The 14,907-nt window shown below is 32.9% G+C and overlaps 1 protein-coding gene across 1 annotated transcript; it reads right to left on the bottom strand.

Moving 5' to 3' along the window:
* Positions 1 to 135: 135 nt before the first annotated feature.
* Positions 136 to 13,379, bottom strand: LOC100183702 (receptor-type tyrosine-protein phosphatase mu). Its single transcript, XM_026839963.1, has 37 exons — positions 13,055 to 13,379; positions 11,616 to 11,807; positions 10,364 to 10,462; positions 10,067 to 10,228; positions 9,124 to 9,318; positions 8,807 to 8,905; positions 8,562 to 8,720; positions 8,180 to 8,374; positions 7,959 to 8,054; positions 6,814 to 6,984; positions 6,556 to 6,667; positions 6,285 to 6,463; positions 5,935 to 6,207; positions 5,647 to 5,873; positions 5,413 to 5,571; positions 5,103 to 5,310; positions 4,939 to 5,035; positions 4,745 to 4,870; positions 4,561 to 4,680; positions 4,391 to 4,506; positions 4,261 to 4,327; positions 4,038 to 4,126; positions 3,829 to 3,950; positions 3,675 to 3,771; positions 3,541 to 3,611; positions 3,347 to 3,481; positions 3,119 to 3,262; positions 2,879 to 3,024; positions 2,643 to 2,778; positions 2,483 to 2,586; positions 2,215 to 2,327; positions 1,885 to 1,961; positions 1,635 to 1,772; positions 1,376 to 1,515; positions 1,147 to 1,280; positions 741 to 876; positions 136 to 583 (listed from the first exon to the last, which is right to left on the bottom strand). The coding sequence occupies exons 1-34, from the start codon at positions 13,116 to 13,118 to the stop codon at positions 1,486 to 1,488; spliced, it is 4,518 nt and encodes a 1,505-aa protein (XP_026695764.1). The 5' UTR covers positions 13,119 to 13,379; the 3' UTR covers positions 136 to 583; positions 741 to 876; positions 1,147 to 1,280; positions 1,376 to 1,485.
* Positions 13,380 to 14,907: the final 1,528 nt, after the last annotated feature.

Here is a 14,907-nt window from a genome sequence, read left to right as displayed (position 1 = left end):
TTAAATTATTTTGACTAAAATCTAAAAGTGGTGAACATAAGGCTTGCCTTTTTAGTGGTATATATAAATCAATTTTTAATTTTATATCTTGTAGCATGTAAAATGATATATATTTTATCCAATCTTAAGGTATACCTAAGAGGAAAAAAATAATAATTCAATTTAAAATAAAAAGGTAAAAATTAACAGCGAAACAACAGTTATTACAATAATGAGATACATATAATAAAAACATGTTTTTTAATTCATATTAGTTGTGGTTAGTGTCACAACAATTATTTCTAGTATTAAAATTAGACTGTCATTTTAAATATTGATAAAAAAAGAGTGTTTGAAGGAAAAGAATAGTGTGAGTTTATAAATATACATTTATTGATAAAGTGGTCGCTGAGTATGTATTATTTCAAAGTCAGCTTTGTGACTTTATCTCAGTACAAGTGCCTAACAAATGGTTGTAAATAAATAAGTGCAAAAGCAGAATAATATTCCCTTTAATTTTAGTGTAAACTGTTTAGAGATTAGCATATGTAGTAAAAAAATTCTGGAAAGCAATGATTGAATTGTAGCAGATTAGGTATTGAACCTGTAAAGGAAAATACTTTGGTTACTGCATGCATGAATTTTAAATTGCACTGCGTTTTCTTTGAAATACATTTTGTTGGCCTTATAGTTTACATTTTGTTGGCCTTTACTATCAGTAATTTAAAATTGCAATAGCTATAAAAATGACAAACACTTACAGCAGTTCGAACCATATGTGGTCTCATGTCTCTTAGATCTTTAACAGTACGAAACACATCAATACGATTTTCAGTTCTTAATCTCTTAATAATGTTGTTGACGGCACAGAACACACCTGAACGCCCAGCTCCATCACTACGGTTAAGAATATTTATGTTTAAGAAATAAAAAATATCTACTTCTTTATTACATGTACTGCATAAAAAAGTCCATAGTCAGTTTATTAAGTTTACTGCAGTGGATTCTAGGTTTCATGTGATTTTAACTGTACGTCTTGATTTTTTTTATTAAATAAGATGGCATGAGCACTCAAATTCATGCTACTTGTATTACAACCTGTATATGATTCTGATTATGCTTTGGGGCAGTATCATGACCCAAGATAAAAAAACAGCTGCTGCTTACTAGCAATGAACTAAAATTGCTCCATTATCCTCTTTTAAATTGCCAGCAATAGAGACCAGGTTCACAATATTCTTTGTGCCTTCTGTGTCAAGATTTTCTTGCCAGAAAAGGCACTGGATGTGTGTGACAGTTATCTGGAAAATAAATGATTGGCATTACGATTACATCTGCAGTAGCTAAACAAGGTTTTGTGAACTCAAACTAATAACATAAACAACTCAGTGTTTACTTTGATGTCACCAATCTCTACACAGAGTTGACGTTCAATCAATTCAGGAGTTTTCTTTTCATTAAGAAGTGTCACATTAACAAAGTCATATGTTTTGACTTTGTCCTGCTTCATTCCGGCCAGTATGGAAGACAGGTATCCTGGGAAATACAATATTCTCTAAGCTGAAGACATTTCCCATAGCAACAATTTAGGTAAACTACATACTTTTATGTAAGGTTTAAACAAATTATAATGTTTCTAGTCAACCATTTATTACCTTTGTTTCCCCGTTCCCTACTGTACTTAACATCACAATAACATTGACATTGTTACCAACTACGGCCCTCCAGAAAATATCTACATGAGCAGGCACTGGATCTTGTGCCACAATAAAAGTTTCATGTGGTGAATAGTCCTGTTAATTTAAAAACAAATTCAGAAAAATATTTTAACATTGTTGACTCCGAGCTATAGTCACAAAGTTATAAAAATAATTTTTAATTAATTAAAAAAATCCAATTACAAACCGATATAAATGAAGCATTCAAGTAGTCAAGTTTACATTCTTCATTTGGTGTAGGGATTCGAACTATTGAATGGTCATCTGAAAATTATGTAATGCTGTAATGTAATGGTTTATAAACAATAAATAATTTTAGTTGCAAATTTTGGTACTGTCCTCATTTGTAGAGAAGATATGTTTGATTTGTTTTTTGACTTTTCGTTCCCTATCAATGCTAAGTTAATCTAAGTTGCTGGAAATTTGAGTAAAGAGATATTCCACCTCTGAGTCCACTGCCTTTAACTATAGAACTTTAAAAAGAGGTAAATTGCAAACCATCCAAAAATCAAATTACATGGTAAAACATTGACATCTCTGTTTCCTGGATCATCAGAATGCTGGAGAGCAATTTTCTGTGATGTTGTCAGAGGAAGAATAATACTTAAGTTGTCAAATTCTTCCAGCAATCTTAAAAACAAATTTGGAAATTTTGTAATTGGATAAAAATTTAATGAGTACTGCGAATAAACCCTCATGCCAAACATTATATGGCTTCGGTATTACAGGTCAAAGCATGTTAACTATTGCTCAAAATTTGGTTTCTGTACCAGTATACCGCTTACTTAGGTTGTTGTGAGATATGTTTTTCTAATTCAGCAACATCCACTTCAGTGTTTCCCAATGCGTAACATTCTGTTATGAGCTTGTGTATGAATATATATTGTTTCTGTGGTGAAACTGTATTGTTAAACACTGCAACAACCACAACTCAGTTTTACAAACCATGTTCTGCACCATGTCCATTCTTTGCTTTCTCATGTTCAGCACAGTCCTGAATACATTAACCTGGTCCTTTGATTTCATTTCATCGAGTAAAATATCAAATCCTATGTAAGCCCCTGTACGCCCTGCTCCAGCACTGTAAAAAGTTTTAAACAAATACATTGCAACTTTGAAGTTCTTAAGTCATTTGTGTGTGTATTTAAACCAACACAATCTGTTTGGAAAGAGAAATATACCTGCAGTGTACAATGATAGGTTTCATATCTTTTGAATAAGCTTCTGCATTAACATTCTTTTGCATTTGAATTAAACTTGAAGTGATCAGAGGCACGCCATGATCTGGCCATGCTATGTAATGAAAATGCTTTACCTTTCTTAACACCTGAAATAAATGTAATATATTCAGGTAAATGCAATAAAGACTCATTTTGTTGCAATATATATTTGTTCTGTTATGTTAGAACGCAACGCCTTACCGTTGCATATTCATTCTTGGTTTCTTCAATGTTAATTGTCCTTACAATGTAAGAACCATAATCAACTTCTGTAACAGTTTCAACACTGTAACCATCATATGTGCAACGTTTTCCTTGGTCAGGCCAGTATTTTGCACATTTTGTCTGCAAACATTCAATCATGTATTATTTAACATAATTACTTTTTATATCATCCCACACACAGGGGTACAAATCCTATGACGTTACCTTGCCAGATTCAACAACATTAGTAAGCATAACTATAACCAAACATTCCTGTTCCCAAACCATCCTCCAGAAATCTCCAGTTGTTCGATCCAATGGACCTTGTGTTGCTATGAATTTACGCTCCTGAGAATAACCCTGGAAGAGAAATTTAATTCACCCAATAATAACTAATCCATTAACTTACACCAACTTACATTAATATAATTTGCATTTATATAATCAGGATTCTCAGCTGTTTCTTTCAGAAATACCCTTGTAGCATCATCTATAAAGTAAAAGGTGTATTTTCAACTAATGTTTTTACAATACAATCCTACAAACAACTTACATGGCAAAATATTTTTATATCTATTCTTCTTCTTGTTTTCTGTTTTTTCAGCGTGTGTTTTTGGTAGTTCAATTTCTTTTGTACTAGTTGCCAGTTCCTCGAATAAAGCAAATATTAAAACATCACACAACCACAAAGTACTCATTTCCTTTACCTGGAATTGCTTCTTAAAAGCTGCCTCATCAGAAGCCAACATATCCTTGTACCTATTTACCAAATTGCTTGTTAAAATGTTCCATTCCCTCTTTTGAACAACTTCTAAGTTGACATACGCTCCTGGAATAAAGGCAACATAAACAGTAAGTGTAATATTATTTTCAAGTAACAGTGTTATATATAAACAGTAATTATACAATTATTTACCTTCAGCATTTGTATCATTTTGCTGCAAAGCCTCTTCGTTCTGGACAAAATGAGCTTTTTGTGATTTGCCTCGATTTAAATGATTTTTCCTGTAGCATTGAATATTAGTTTACTTCCTATTTTTTCTATGATCTTACAGTCTTTGTTTGTAGCAAAATAAACATGTATTAACAGGTTAACTAAAACTAATCTAGGTAAGAAAGTGTAAATCTTTATTGTTTACCTTCGTTTTCTGTAGAAACAAACAATCAATACAATGGCAATCAATGTGCACGTTGCAGCCACCACAACTGAAAATAAAATGTTATATTTCATACCCATTTGCAATTGCCACAACAAAGTTTAAGATTTACCTGCAATTATGATTGTATTACTAGACTGCCCATCTGCAAGTGGGGTTGTAACAACCGGTTGACTAGTTTGCATTAAGTAAACTCCATCAGCTAAAGTTAAAGTGACAACTTGAAATCTGAAAGATATAATTTCAATGATACCTTAACACAAAAGCGATAAATGTCCTTACTTGTATGTGACTCCATTGGTCAACAATTTGTTGGAGCAGCTTATAGCATAAGATGTATTCACTTTACATTGTGTTGTTGTAGTGGATGATAAGCTAACTTGTCTGCTTGTTTCATTAAACCTGAAGAAATTTGTTTTAACTTGGTCATTTTTGTCAAACTCTAATTACCTTGTCAAATACCTACCTTGGTAAAACTGCAGCACAATATGTAGAAGACTTGGAGTTTGTGATTATGTTTTCTATTTCCATCCATGTATAGGAATCTCTATAAACGTTGCTTCCTTCTTTTCCACCAATGACAAGATAACAACTGGATGTAAATAACAGGAATATAAAAAATGATTGATAATATATTGGTAATATGAATTATTATTTCACCTGATTGGACCATTAGTTTCATTAGCTTTGTTTACTTGTATATGTGAGGTACTTGCAGAACTTCCAATGGTTGTAGGGGTTGGTATACTGGCAGGGGCTGAAATAGAAAAATTGTAGAATGTTTAGTTTACATAAACCATAAAGTATTAAACCTTTTTATATACCTTGCACCGATGATATACAATGTCCTGTTGCTATCCTGAACGAACTAATTTCAGAACAAGTTGTGGTAGCGATCGAGATTAAATGTTTGCGATTTGGTTGCATTTCAAACGGGTACGGAGAAATACCGCTTGGTGGTATATGTGTTTCATTAGTAACAACGTCTGGCACACCTGGTGCTTTTTTGCGTACGCTACTTGTTACAACAATCTAGGACAGATTTTATGTAATTTACTTGAATGAAGCTTGGTTGATAAATTCTTTTATTCTGTTGTTTATAGTTTTACAGATCTGCAAACTAATTTAACTTACACTTGCTCCAGTTATTCCAGGTTCTGGTCCTTTATCCCATGATATTATACAAAAAGTTTGATTCAAACTCATATTTGCTGATAAAATACTTGGTTTTACCCCAGTTGTTCTTCCAACTATTTGGTCAATTTTCTTTGAATACTTTGGAAACAAATTTACCTGCCAGGATTCAAAATTAACCAATTGATAACTGATAGCAGATGATTACATTGTCATTAAGATAATATAAAGTACCTTGATGGTATATTCTGTTCTTGGTGTCAAGTTATCAAAAGTGATTGAATATTTGTTGTCACTTGTTGATGTTTGAGTGAGAGTTTTCATGTAAGTTTGACTTGAATTAGTGATGCTTACATTGTATACAATGTTACCACTGGTTTTGGTAATATCTGTCCAATTAACTTGTAGTTGGTTACCAGGGCAACCACCAGGTGAAGAAGTGACTGCTGAGCTTGGATCATCTGAGATTTTTTATTATTATTTAGTAATTCTTTCATGTATTCAGATGGTATATGATGCTACCTGAAAATCCAGTTTGTGATATTATGTTTGAAGAACCATCTGAATTTTTTGCCCAACATGAGACAATATCTGTACTTCCAAATATTAACAAGTTCGTAATTTGGCTTGATATTTCATGTGTATTTAACACTGTGTTGTTTATGAATGAGATTCCTTGTTCAACTGTGACACCATTTGCATTCCAATGAACAGTGGGTGAAGTTTCACCGATAAATTTAAAAGTGTATTTTGATGTCTCTAATTTACTTTCCAATAATCTTGGTCGCTTTTCAACTGTAAAAGGATAAGATTGTCAATGTAAAATATATTGTGTGTTTTGGTTTTTAATGTTGATTTGTGGATGAACCTACTTGTGACAGTAGTTACTGCAGATTGGTCAAGGGAAGTAGCATTGCAAGTATAAACACCAGAATTCTGATGTAAACCACGAGTTAAATACAAACGTGATATAGAATTCCCATCCAGTGTAGGTTGTGTATTTATTTGATAAACTCGTTCACTTGTGTTTGTTGAAACATCTTGTGAGTTTCTGTTAGGTAATGTTAAATGATTGCCTACAAACATCAGATCCATATGTATATATATACATATATAGGCTGGTTCTGGTATCTTAATACTTACATTTTCCATGAAACAGGAGGTCCAGGGTTGGCATTTGATGAACAAATAACAAAATCTTCTCCGTACTTTACATTTAAAGTTGATTTGGATGCAACCAGTGACATGCTTTTCACTGCAAACATAATGTACAGGTTGATCACTTTTGTTAATAAATAAAATCTAACAAACTAAAACATAACTATATCCACTCAGTAAATTTCTTTTTACTAGCTCACATATTTTGATATATTAATTAGTGATTGAAATCAATAATATTACCTTTAAATTGACAAATATAGTGAATTGTATCTGAGACAATGGTTGATCTCCAGTGCCATATGTACATATCATTATATGAGCTTATCATTCCATAATTATATGAGCTGTTCATTCCACCTGTCGGGTGCTGAGCATGCCAGTAATTGTATTTACCATTAACATTAAATGCACCTGCACAATAATATTGAGTAATAATCAAATTTATAAAGCATTAGGGGGAACTAATAAAAAATTGCAAGTGATAATCAGTTCAATTACAATTACAAATGAATTTTTCTTTTAATATAAAAGTTTTTGTATTCCTGGTTCCAGATATTCCCAGCATAAGAACAAAAATTGGATATGCGGAAATGTAATAGTTTCATCTTAACTTTATTCACATTTACCAGTTTCATTTTACAATTTCCTTTTAAAAATTAAATTATTCTACAAAGGTAAATTATTCAAAAATACAATTCGTTGAGTAAGTTTTTATAATTAAAACAAATTAGATTATTTTTTTTTAAATGTGATAATCACTAGTTTGTTATTTGCTGCTGTGGCGTAAAACATTAGGCTGCGAAAAATTTTGATTTAAGCAACACAAATACACTAAATATATATTCTTCGGGGTTAAATCTTTACATGTCCTGTGGAGCAACATTAAAGTAGTGTGCATTTATGTATATCCGTATACCCAGGATGACATTAAGGAAATTCAAAACCCTTTTGATTTAAAGGGGCACACCAGTGATAAATCAAAACTTGTATATAGGTAGAGATGCTGCTTAAATGTGATGTAAAGATACCACCAAACATGCTCAACCCCAAAATTACTTCAAGAGAGAGATAAAGCTACTTAAATTTTGGGATGGCAATTATCTTAGGTGTTCGAAACAATATATACATGTTGTTTGCATTAAACCAGCTGGTATGTATAGAGAAAATTTTTAAATGTTAAAAATACACAATAAAGATACCGTTATAACGATGTGTGTGCATTCCGCAAAAAATGGGACAATGGGGCTGCTCAGGCATGCATGCTTGTTAGAAGACAAACCCCAAGTAAAAAAAAAAACAATGAAAGAAATAATGTCATTGCCAATCTTTTGTTTCCTTGGTGTAACCATTAATAGATTGTAGAATAAAAAGGTTTTATATCTTACCACTTCCACGTGCATTTGTTCTCGAATAAAACTTGTCATGTGTTGTGCTCCATTCCCAACCAGTTCCATCTGATATCTTCACTGCATCAATGTAAGCTGGAATATATATTGTACAAAAATGATGATGCAAATTAAAATAACATAGCAATTCTGAGCACTAAAGATTTGGTTCTGGATATTCATTGGTTTAATTTCATCAATAATTACTAAGAAATATACACCATAAATATTGCTTGTCATCCATTTTCCTGCACTCTTGTAAGCAGCTCCTTTAGTTTGAATGAAGGTTTGAGTTTCTGCATCTGGTATAATTGCAAGGTGACCACCCAATCCAACACATGCTGATTTTGCACTAGCATAATTTGCAGTAAATGGAGAAAACGTGAAATAACTTCCTTTGTAGTATTCTAATGTGGCTGAAATAAAACACAAAAATGATGTACTATAAATGTCACCGTACCAGTTACACAAAAGTAATATATTTGTAACAACAAATGGCTACAAAGTATAACAATGTTAACTGAATTGTACCACTGAACTGGTTAAAATTTTATAAACTACATTGAGTATTTGTTTTCTAAAGTAAAAAGTTTAAAACTTTACCTGTAATTTGACAAATATAGTGAGCCATAGTTGAATCTGTGACAGATTTCCAGCTGAATAGGTGATGTTCACCAAGATTAGTTGCAACAGTTGCATAATTTCCTTTGTCCGGCTGATATAAGTGCCAGTTGTTGTACTTCCCATTTTGTATTTTAGATCCTGTTTTACAAACATTGGACACAGAACTTGAATGATTTTTTTTTATTCAATTTAGTTTGATCAATATATCAGAAAAAATAAAATACCTCCCGCTCCACGGTGAGTTGTTTTAAAATAAAACTTGTCATGTGTTGTGCTCCATTCCCAACCAGTTCCATCTGATGTCTTTACTGCATCAATGTAAGCTGAAATATATACTTACTTATATTAAACTAACATTATGTAGTGTTTCCTTTTAGTTATAGTTAAAGGCTAAACTAAATTTATTAAATATAATAAAATATTTATATAACTTAAATGCTAAAGTCACTTTGATCCAGAATAAATATTGAGCTTTTAAATTGATCCCCTGTTATATATTAAACTGATAAATCCTCGCTGTTATTTGAATTGTATTTATAACCTTCATTATTGCTTGTCATCCATTTTCCTGCACTTTTAGAAGCTTCTCCTTTAGCTTTAATAAAAGCTTGAGTTTCTGCATCTGGTATAATTGCAAGGTGACCACCCAATCCAACACATGCTGATTTTGCACCAGCATGATTTGCAATTTGTGATGAAAATACGAAATAACTTCCTTTGTAGTATTCGAATACAGCTGGAATTATTACAGGATTTAGTTAGGACTCTGGACGGCTGATTAACAAAGATTTGATATACCATTTAAAAAATAATTGATAGTTTTTGTTTAACACAGGGTGTAAGCAATGAACTCCATATTAGCTTAAACTTTGTAACACGGTTACAAATGAGTTTATTTTATCTGCGAGCCATCTCTTTTTAAACTTACATCATAAGTCAGACTCGACCACCAGCGCGTATACAGTAAATCATAATTTTAATTAGTTTTCAAAATCATTGAACAGGCCTGTAATGAATTAAAACCAAAGGAAATCATAACAACATTTGCGTTTTTCAGTTGTTGTATTTCTGGTTTCATATATTCCTAGCACAAAAGCAAAAAGTAAATGAATAGGTTATGCTCAGGAATTTAATAGTTCCTTGTTGAGTTTATATACATTTACTAGTTTTATTTTTTATTTAATTACGCTTTCAGTGTATCATAATTTTAATTAGTTTACAAAATAGTTGTGGAAGGTTTATAAACTTGTTGTGGTTGGGTTGATATACTTCGAAAATGTGAAATGGTTAGTTGTTGTTTTAACCCTAAGATAGAACAACCACTATAATTCAAGTTGCCAAAAATATCACATAGTAGCAGCTAGGAGAAAACCTGTACGTGCCAAAATATATCAGTAAGTGGTTGTACACGCACAAATTAGATTTCACCGCATATTTATATAACTATCCGGAAACAAGATTTTTTTGTAGAATGAGAATATTACCTGGAACTTGACAAATATAATGGGTCAGATATGTGGCTGAAGAAGATACCCAAGTCCATGAAAAAAGAGGTCCAAGTTCTGACCCCATTATTGCATACTGTTCAGTAGACCGTGGATGATTTGGATGCCACTTGTTATACTTCCCTTGGTATATGTCACTTCCTGTTTATTTGAAATAACAAAATAGTGCAGTATTTATAATAATAATAAAATCTTGGTTTAGTAAAGGAACCGATGATCAAGGAAACACAAAATGATAAAGGAAGAAAAATATTAAGGAAGATTAAGTAAACTTACCATCCCTTCCACGTGGAGTTGTTTTAAAATAAAACTTGTCATGTGTTGTGCTCCATTCCCAACCAGTTCCATCTGATGTCTTCACTGCATCAATGTAAGCTGGAATATATGAGGATTTTAGAACTTTGGCTTTCCTTATGCAGGATAGACTAGCTCAGATTCTATATTTACATTGCACTAGATTTAACAAATATTTAGAAGGGTGGGTTGAGATTGGCCTGGGGTAACATAGAATGTTTATTTTAAATCTCTTTTACAGGTAGGCCTACACTTTTAATGATAAAATATATTTAAGTAGGCTATTATTAAAATATGCTAAAGCCAATTAAAAGTATTAAAATTCGATGTTGAACGAATACAGCGTTTTATCAATAGCTGAAATAATAAAATGGTTATTTTGAAACCCCACTAAATCAGATTAAAACTGTCAAAATTTAGTAGTTTGTGAGTTTAAATCCTCCTTCCAGTATCATAGTTTAACTTTAGTTCAACGAAAAAGGCTGAAATATTTCGAACAGTTTGTTTTATTTCTGTAAAAAACTAAGATATATTCATGAGAAAAATAGGCAGTGTTCAATATGGCTTAAATAAAGAATGAAATCAGCACAAAAATGCCAATTTAAATTTATATACACACAGTTTCATTGCAAAGAAACCAATTTTTCGGCCCATTGTGTGGGTTTTTGATAACAGATTCCCCATGGGTATTTTAAATAAAAATTAGTAAATACTGATATCACAATAAAATAATGTTTAGAATATATATTTAAATACAGTCATAGGCACTTGAAGATAAATTATGAGAAGTGACTTGTGCGATATATAGTAATCAATTCTAAATTTGTGGCAAAAACTATCAGAAAAAAAAACAATAGCAGTGACGGGACAAAAAAGAAATGTTAAACTTGATGTTTTAAAAGGACAACATTATTTTGTGGTATTCACGGGTATTATAAATAACACATTCATTTATTAGTCACAACTAATAAAAATTTAAATTGTCCTATTCCCGCCTGTTGTCAAGGCGCTAATATTACAACTGGTGTGAAAATTGCAAAACAACATTTTTTCTTTGAAGTGTAATTTTTTTAATACTGGTATAATAGCATAACATTATGGTATCGCACAAAAGCAAACACCATTATAAATTTACATTTTTAAAATATTGGGCAACATGCTTAATTGTCCCATTTTACCCCACCCTACCATATATATCCATTTATTTTAAAAGCAGTTAACAACTTATATAAACCGTCATTATTGCTTGTCATCCATTTTCCTTCACTCTTGTAAGCAGCTCCTTTAGTTTGAATGAAGGTTTGAGTTTCTGCATCTGGTATAATTGCAAGGTGACCACCCAATCCAACACATGCTGATTTTGCACCAGTGTGATTTGTAATTTGTGATGAGAATATAAAATAACTTCCTTTGTAGTATGCACGTTCTGTTGATAAGTACCATTTATTAAATTTTGTAAATAAATTTTAAATGACAGATTATCGATAGAACGTTATAAGTTGTTTAAAACACTTTTGTTTCGTCGAAAAATTCATCAAAAAAAAGCCGCCGAGAGCTACCATAGGCCTACATCCTGTGTGGCACGAAACCTCGATGCTTCTGCGCTAGTTGTGGTAAAGATCGGTGAACAAAGCTTGTAACGCGGACCGCTACAATACGGTTCGCACTCATGACTTTTTCAAAATAACCAATCTTTTAATAATATAAAGTCAACACTAAATAGTTTGCCAACTTATTAAGCATATAGGGAAGTCTAAGTTTTGGAACACGATGCGGAACAGAACGCGCGTGTTATTAACTGTCGTATTATCCCGCCAAGCGCTGGTAAATAATGTTTATTACATTTTTACACGCGTATGCCTAATGTTTCTACGTAGGTGACTTGGACATACGCAAATACCTGTTTAAGAACGTCCCAATTTAAAATTTATTCTATCGATGGATCGAGAAAGGAGAATGAAAACAGGTCCCATCTTACCCCAACCATACTATACTGTATTTCAAAATTTATTTTCGTGAGTGGTTTATACAAGGCAACACTATATACCAGTGAACAATAATTTTAATATGTTAGAAACATGACCTCTGTCTATTTTAGCAGCCCAGAGGAATCAAGGTTTCAAAAGATCGTAACTTATTTACCCTTGTGTGTCGGAACAACGACAATTGTTATAACACGGGTGGTCTGTCTCATAAATGGCAACTCTGCTTTACAAGTAATACTGTTCGTTAACATGTAGAGTTGTTTTTTTTATAATATGGTAAGCAATAATAAAGGTTTATATAGTCCGGCGCCGTGGCAAAGTTGTTAGCGAGCCTGACTCTAAACCACAGGTAATTGGTTGAACGCTCGTCGCTGCTACCAACGTGGGCGTATGCGTCCTTTGGGTAAGACACTTAACGGCAATTGCTCCAACCCTAATGGGTTATCCAAATTATCAACCATACAAAAAAGGAAGAAAATCCAACACAAAGTAACATACATGGTAAATCGTAAGCTGGCACGAGGTGCTGTATGAACAGCCGTGTATAACAACTGTCGTTTTCCGGCCACGCAAGGTTAAAATAAGTTTTATTTATTTCTCACATGCGATACGCCTACGTGTTAGACGCCGTAGCCCACGCGTCAGATGTCTCTGTATTTCAAGATTAAGAATTGGTGTCGAATCTTACCTTGTGCATTTGTGTAGGCGCAGAAGTACAGAATAATTGCGTAGATGTAACTTCCCATCCACATTTTTTAAATTTCAATGACACATTCTTCTAAATAGCTTCAATAACAATACTTTTTAACTTCAAACATATATATCACTTGGTTTTAATACTCCGGTTAAAATTTGCTTATCGCTGTTACTAGCCGTCTCGCTTTTAAGCAAGCCTATATGCTTATGCCTGATCGTTACTTGGGCGAATTCTTACTATACACAATGATATCGTCTCGACACTAATAGGAGTTAGCAGGAAGCATAATATAAGTTGACTCATCGCATATAGACCTGTAATAGAATGGAACAATAACTACAATATAAATATAAAGCCAACGGTTTATTATTTCCTTGTTATTATAAAATACGTAGTTTTAATTACTTATGCATAGTCTGTTAACGACTATTGAGTCGTAATAGAGAGTACTTTCGCTGAACAAATATTACGGCAACTGCCTACGACCAAGCCGACATCTATGTATAAATATAAATACCCGCCTCTAGATAAACTGGTTTCTATTTATCCAACACCTGAAACCATAGTTTTACTGTTTTATAAGGCTGAAACCGAACTGCTTCTGATTTTATTTCTTGTCGTCGCATTTTTCTGGCCAGTTCAGTTTACCAATACGTGGTGACAGTAGTCACACCCAACTCAACTTTGATAATTATACACGTGACATTAACAAACCATACTAATGGATCTGTTTTGCTGCGAAAGACTCGGCGTATACATAGGCCTACACGTTATCCTTGTCTTATTGTTCATTTCAGTTTTAACAGAAGGTTTTTTTTTTAAATTGGTTACCCGTTTCCCTATGTAGCCTAAATATATCGATTTAGCATCAGGACAAGGTCACACTACAAACACACAAAACAGGCCTGCGTGGACATTATAAAAGAGTAACAAAAGCGTCAATATTACTTTGGTATAAAATGACGGAATAAAACCAGAATAATTATTTTGGTTTGATTCATGATTGCGCACAAGACTTACTTGTCTTACGCGGATTGATCAGTCATCGGTTATATTTACCCTTTCGTTTGCAACATCATTGACGTCATGGTAGGAATAAGCCTGTATCCTTGCACAACAAGGAAATAGACGCAGTGGTGATTAATACAGAGATTAACCAACGCATGTGAAACGACGGTTACACTGTATAACCTTTAATATATTTACTTCATAAAGAATTAAACTTAATAACAAGCATCTTTTAAAAATCATGATCAAATCTATTTTTGCTATATAAATTTGTGACGGTACAGGTAGGCCAATGTTAAATACAGTAATGTGGGGTAAGCTGGGACACCTTTGGTACATAATATCCAAATATTCAGATCGTGTTTTAAACGTTAAACCACGGTCTATGGGACTCGTGAGGATATGGTTTTATAATTCGGGGAACGTTCTTTGTTTCCTACCAAAGAATGGGAAAATGGAATGAAAAGGTGTCCCATCTTCCCCACCCTATTACAGGCTCTCACCCCTGTAATCACTATATTACACCAAAGCATGCAAAAACTGTTTGCCAAATGACAGTCAGTTATGAAGTTTATATTGTCCGGCGCCGTGGCGTAGTGGTTAGCGCGCCTGCCTGTAACCATTAGGTAATGGGTTCAAGGCTCGTCGCTGCTACCATTGTGGGCGTATGTGTCCTTGGGCAAGACACGACAATTGCTGGCCACTAATGGGTTGTCCAAATTATCAGCCATACATAAAAAAAATTAAAAAATTCCCAAAAAAATAACCACCCACAAAGTAACATACATGGTAACTCGTAAGCTGGCACGAGGTGTTAAACCCGTGTGATAACGACT

Source organism: Ciona intestinalis, chromosome 2 (assembly GCF_000224145.3).
Source record: "Ciona intestinalis chromosome 2, KH, whole genome shotgun sequence".
NCBI classification, from domain to species: domain Eukaryota; kingdom Metazoa; phylum Chordata; class Ascidiacea; order Phlebobranchia; family Cionidae; genus Ciona; species Ciona intestinalis.
Note: the sequence above shows the minus strand (reverse complement) of the source record. Positions and strands in the feature narration are given on the sequence as shown.

Excerpts from the sequence above, each read along its gene's own strand:
- LOC100183702 (XM_026839963.1), bottom strand. The coding sequence starts at position 13,118 with ATGTGGATGGGAAGTTACATCTACGCAATTATTCTGTACTTCTGCGCC. Across the intron at positions 11,808-13,054 it reads CGCCTACACAAATGCACAAG|AACGTGCATACTACAAAGGA; the intron begins GTAAGATTCGAC and ends ACTTATCAACAG. Across the intron at positions 8,906-9,123 it reads GATGACAAGCAATAATGAAG|CTTACATTGATGCAGTAAAG; the intron begins GTTATAAATACA and ends TATATATTTCAG.